This window comes from Alligator sinensis, unplaced genomic scaffold (genome assembly GCF_000455745.1).
Source record: "Alligator sinensis unplaced genomic scaffold, ASM45574v1 scaffold1044_1, whole genome shotgun sequence".
Taxonomy (NCBI): domain Eukaryota; kingdom Metazoa; phylum Chordata; order Crocodylia; family Alligatoridae; genus Alligator; species Alligator sinensis.
The window spans coordinates 784,372-790,185 of NW_005842283.1; the positions used below are offsets into that span (position 1 = coordinate 784,372).

At 41.4% G+C, this 5,814-nt stretch overlaps 1 protein-coding gene across 7 annotated transcripts in view; it reads right to left on the reverse strand.

The window, feature by feature from the left end:
• RNF219 (ring finger protein 219) overlaps positions 1 to 5,528 on the reverse strand; it is a 42,751-nt gene extending 37,223 nt beyond the window's left edge. Inside the window, exons 1-2 of one of the 7 annotated variants that reach the window (XM_006028006.2) lie at positions 5,348 to 5,528; positions 74 to 209 (exon numbers count right to left, since the gene is read on the reverse strand). In XM_006028006.2, the coding sequence (XP_006028068.1) occupies positions 74 to 209; positions 5,348 to 5,419 (208 nt within the window). In that variant the 5' untranslated portion in view covers positions 5,420 to 5,528. Of the gene's footprint in view, positions 1 to 73; positions 210 to 1,079; positions 2,477 to 3,223; positions 3,246 to 4,369; positions 4,541 to 4,635; positions 4,704 to 5,114; positions 5,322 to 5,347 lie in introns of those variants that run through there. The other 6 variants (XM_025209327.1, XM_014521980.2, XM_025209328.1 and 3 more) reach the window with 6 other exon arrangements.
• Between the last annotated feature and the right edge of the window lie 286 nt (positions 5,529 to 5,814).

Here is a 5,814-nt window from a genome sequence, read left to right on the forward strand (position 1 = left end):
GCGCAGAATGGTTTCACTAGGAAGAATTACTGCAATTATTGGAAAGTTATTTTGGTGGTTAAAGGGCCCTTACCAATAATCTCCTTGCAGGGATTGTCAGGGGTGATAGGAATCCTACAAGCTGGACACTGACTGTTGTTCTTCAGCCACACATCAATACAAATGGAACAAAATACGTGGTGGTTGACACAGATGACTGGATGACGTACCTTTTCCCAAAAAGAGAGATAAAAATATCTTCAGAGTGGTTTTGGTTTGCTTGCTTTTATTCTATCATCATCTATTTCTCCTTCTACAGTATTTAGCAAAGCTTTGGACTCAAAGAAAAACCTGATGAAAAGGCATATTTATATATATTAATTATACAGATGTTTTCATTGCAAGTGATTCCCAAAAGCTCTCAACAGCCTGTATCTGGACACAGACTCCCCTGGGTGGACAGCAACCAAAAACTGATTTGTAATAAGGGAGGAAGGGGGAAGGTTTCTGGCACAGGTCAGACTACTCCCCTTGCAAGAAGTGTCAGTGGAGCAGACAGGATTTCTGGGTGAAGTCATATCTGCAAAGAACAAACTGTGGGGCAGGACGGAGGCTGAATTTACCTGGCTGGTACTCTAACCAGTGGTTCTACTAATCCCTGAGCCAACCCATTCACTAAACATGCACTACTTTTAAGGTGACACTTTCCAAAAAAGCACAAGGCAGCTAAAATTTAAGCCAACACACCACAAAAACATTAAATTCTGCTACGTTCTTGAATAACTACAATATTCAATACTTCTCTTCTCATCCAAAGACACAAGGTAGCAGAAATAAGTTTACAAAATAAGAAGTGATTAGCTACATTTTATCTCCCTCTCTCTCAACTTCTGCTAACTAAAAACAAATTAATTTCCAAGGATCAAAAAGATAAGATGCATAATGCTGCATTTCACATCACTAAAAACTTTTGCTACGGTCATAATTTTTTTAGAGCAATTCATCCTCTCAAAATCTCAAGCCACCTTATAACTGCAATCAGATTTTAGATTTATCTATATCAAACAAAAACAACACAATGCATACACATGCATGTTTACCTCAGGTAAAACATCTCATATCTCCATTCAAAGTATCTACTTTTGAAACCCAGGGAAGTGACTGTATGTGTAAAAACAAAAACATTATGTTCATGTCTAAAGCACCTCTTTTAGAAAATATATAAAACCAAAGTTCAAAAGAAACAAGATTCACACAGAAAGATGGTAACTTAAGAACATTCCTTGGTAGTCTCGTTTGCTTTCATAAGAAGGAAATCTTGCAAGGAAACAAAAAGGAAACATGAAAAAAGTAAAGGAAGAGGACAGGTAACAACTAATTGGGAAGCCAGACTGGAAATGTTCTGAAGAAATTGTAAGTTAAAAAAAAATAAAGACTACAAAACAGAAAACAATAGGCATTTGCAAAACACTACCACTGAAACTGAATTAAGGACTAGTTTTGTCATCTATCCTCCAATTCATTTCTCACCTCCACAGCATTGCAGGATTAACACTATTTAAGACCTTTCAAAACTACAGTCCTAAAAACCTAAGGCTATGCCTACATGCAAATTGGCATTGAAAGAATGAAATCTCTACACCCCGAAATCTCTTCCAATTCACATCTTTGCTCATTTCATTGAGAGTCAAATGTGCAGACACTTGTTTTAAGTTAAGATGGTCCCATTGTAATAAAACCCAAATAATTTGAAAATCAAAAAGATCACTTTTCAGCTGAAAGAAGTGTCCATGCACAGCCTTAAACTAAAAGAGGTGTTAATTAAGCTCACTTATTTTGGTTACACTTGCACCAGACCCACTAATATGCAATATTAATACTACGGTAAATTAATAAAGTAGACATTAAAAATATTCTTGTAGTTTAGCCCCCCCCCCCCTCTGCAAATAGCTGCAACCTGTTCTCCCCTATATAAATCACTAAAGCAGCTTTGGTTTTTGCTTTCCTTTGCTTCTCATCTAGAAGCAACTTGAGAATGGTTAACAGTTACCAGAAACTCAAACTTAAGTACAGTCTAGCATAATAAGTATATATTAAAAAAACCCATTAAAATCAAAACAGAAAGAGCCATTTCAAAACTTCAGGCCTTTCCCAAGACAGCAAGAAGCCTTCAACTACCAAAAATCTGAAACAGGAGCACATTTCTTGCAAGTGAATAATTGTACCACACCATCTTCAACAAAATAGCAAATCACATTTAATGCTCTCTAGGGTACAGTGGTCCTGATTTATTCACCCTTATGAGTTTCACTGCAGGTTTATTTTTTAAAAGTAGTTTGGTACCAACATAAAGCAACAACATCATTGGAACTATTCAAATAGATGGACCTGTCATCCAAAACATTTTAGTAGAATACTAGGCACTAAAATGAATCATTCAAACAACACTTAGCAGCTTAAACTTTATTCATAACAGTTCTATTTCCTTAATATATATTATATACATATATGAAATTACTTTACAAAAGAATGCGACTTATCTGGGTAGTTTGAGATGACCTAGGGGATCTGAAGTGACCTCTTAGATCTTGCTATGCAAAAGATATGCAGAAATAACTGTTTCGGAAAGGTTGTCAGCACAACTAAATGGAAGTCCCAAATCCTGTGGCAATGTTGGCACTTTGAAAGCAACAGCGCTTTTAAAAATGTAATAAGTAAGTGTTAGCTGATTAACAGGCACACCATGAGCAACACAGGTATCATTATGTCAATGACAAAATTCCAAGAGCCTTAAACAGGTGCAAGATTTTGCACCCAAACTGCCAATACTTCAAATTATAAAAACTGAAACCATATTCCAAATATATTATCAATATGGGGGAACTAAAACTGAAGGCACAATGCAATGTAACATTTAACAAGGATAGTTCACAACACCACACACAGTTTTCATAAGTTATTGTCACACTGGAAGCACATTCTGGAACCGGCAATATACGTTTGTTAAAAAAGTTACTAATACTATGTTAAAAGGACATTCAGACTGCAGTCAAGCAGTCATAACTTAGCAAATACAAGAGTTACGGTTGTCTGCATAAATTTAAATAAGCCTCCTTGGCTGTAAGCATTACCATCATACAAATAAACATTGTTATGTTATTCCTCTCCCCTACAAGATTCCCCCCGCCCCCATTAAGCACAGACAATGGATATATAGCAATTCAGTATTTCTTTTTATGCTCACCATTCAATGAGTGACCCTACACCTTATTTACCATACACCATATAGACCCTGCCTTATTTCCCCCAAGGACAGCAAGGGTAACCTGAATCCAGGGTAAACCCTTTCCCAATTTCAAGGCCATACTTCGAAGAATAGAGCCACTAGAAATTCCACACACTAACCAAAAAAGCTGTAAGAATTGTGTTGAACTAAGTATTAGTAAAGCCACTTTTTCCCCTTGCTCCCCTCCAGTCTTGTTTGTTGGAAACAGCTGAGTTGGTTTCCCTAAACCCTTCCAAAAATCCTTTCAGCTGAGTACAAATACTTGCATTGAAAATTCCAGCCTGAGGAGTCTGGCAAAGTTTAAGCCACTGAAAGTGGGATCTTACAGACAGACATCTTAAGTAGTCTTAACAACTTAATGTGCAGGATTTTCTACCTTAGAATGCCAACCTTTATCTCAATACAAGATGTACAGGGAAAAGGAGTACTGTGGAAAAATCCTCGCCCAGAAACAGTAGAGCTTGAAGAGCATTCAGTATAATTTCTTATCCATTTTAAAAAGCATGACACTAAACATATGCTGTTTAACAGAAAACCATGAAGGCACAGGGATACTAAAAGGTATTTACACCTCTGCTACTAGGGGGATGGAACTCCTATCTATATCCATGGGATTGCCAATTGTTGCTGGTGTTTTCACACTAAGGCCACAAGTTTCTTGGTGGTCTTCTGCAGTTCAGGTTTAAACAGAATCTGGATCCAGGCCCTCATCTGGCAATTTTGTTTGGTCTTAGCAGAAAAGCCACAAAATGAAAAGCCACAAATGAAAAATCTGCCTATCAGAGCAGAGACACTGGTCATAAGTGAGAAGCTGTGAGTAATGACACCACTTACACTGTACCCACTTTATAGGCAGGGCACCTTCATCCCTCCTCCGTGCAATTTTAAGTGAAAGCAGGTGAAGAGAAAGAGGAAAACTACAGTGGCCAAAAGTTTAATAGTCTGAGCACAAAGACTATTTTCTGCCAAGAGTCTCTTTTGGGTTTTTTTAAAGATAAGGAAAGAGAGAGGAATGAGTGTAGGACAATAGAAATGGAAGAGAAATGATTTAGTCATGGAAATAAGTTCCTGAAAACAAACAAAAAAACCTGTAAACATACTGACTTTTGGCATTGGGTCTCCCTAGTTGAGAGAGAAGAGAGTCTGGCCCAGGAGAAGCTTGAGTAAGAAATGAAACATTCCTTTACCTCCCTAGCCGCTAAAGAGAGATTTTGGCTTTATCTGCCCAGTACATTTTGTATGCCCAGCTAAGACCTGAAACAGGTTTGTATCAATGATCCTTTGCCCTGTACTACCTATCCTCAGAAAAATATTACCAGTAAAAAAGCATCCCAGTCCCACAACCCTCTAGGGAGGAGGGACAGGATCACCTTATCCTGAAGTCTCCTCACCTCCTTCATAGAGTCAGGGAAGGGCTAAGTAGTGCCTGGAGGCCACTCCTCCAAAAGGCCACTTCCTCTCATGCTCTGCTGGAAATGCCTCTTTTAAAGAGGTTCCTTGGATAAATGTGATCTCTTTTATTAGAGCAACTAAATACTTGGAAAAAATTGCTTTTGGATACAAACACCCTTCTTCTGGCATTAGGGAGAGTCTGCTGGTGTTTTGTGTTGTCCTGGATGGACTAGCAGCCAATATGCAAAATGCAGGCTGTGAAAATGCAAATGCATGGCGAAGAGGATCAGAGGCCGTGGGAGACAATAGGTAGGAGACAGGTGAGGGGGAGGCGGAAGAACATAGAGAGAGAGAGTGTACTTGGTTTCTTTTAAAGAGCGCATGTTCCCCACCCTCCGAAAGGTGGCAATACAACTTGCTGGGAAGGACAACCCCACTCGTCGAGACAACCACTAACCAGCGCGTCTCCTCTTCCTTGTCCCCTTTCTCCCGGGGGAGCAGCAGCAGCCTGTTTCAAGGGGCCGGCTTCCCCCGAAGCACATGCACCAGCCCAAATCATGGCTGCACTTGCCAGGCTCCTGAAAGCAGCAGCCTCCCGAGGCGATCTCCCCTCCCAGGCATGGGGCAGAGCTGCCCGGCCTCCCCCTGCCCTCCTGCAGGGCGCGGCGGCCCCTGGCCCGCGATCCGTACCTTCCCCAGGCAGATGTGGCAGGTGATGGGCAGCGTGAGCGCCAGCGTGACGTTCTGGACGTTCTGAGCCATTGTGGCGTTTCGAATCCCGCGAGCACGGAAGTTCCACGGGCGGCGGCAGCGCCAGCGAAGGCAGCTCGCTCTCAAACTCCGGCTACGGCAAGCCAGCGAGGCCAATTCCCTGCACGGGCGAGGGAACGGAAATCGCGTTTTTGAAATGTTTCCCCTGGAGGAGCAGAGGGGACCAGCAGGAAGCTGGCGAACCCGGCTCCCGCGGGCTCTGGCATGCTGCTGCCACCCGTACTGAGCGCCTCCTGTCCCCTTGCTGGGCTAGGAAGGTGCATGCAGCTCTTTCCTCCTTAGTCTAGGCACACACGCCTTGGCTGGCCAGGAATCAGGACTCGTGGTAGAGGTGAGTCTTTTATTAGACCAACTAACCAACTTCTTTTATTAGACCAACTAGATTT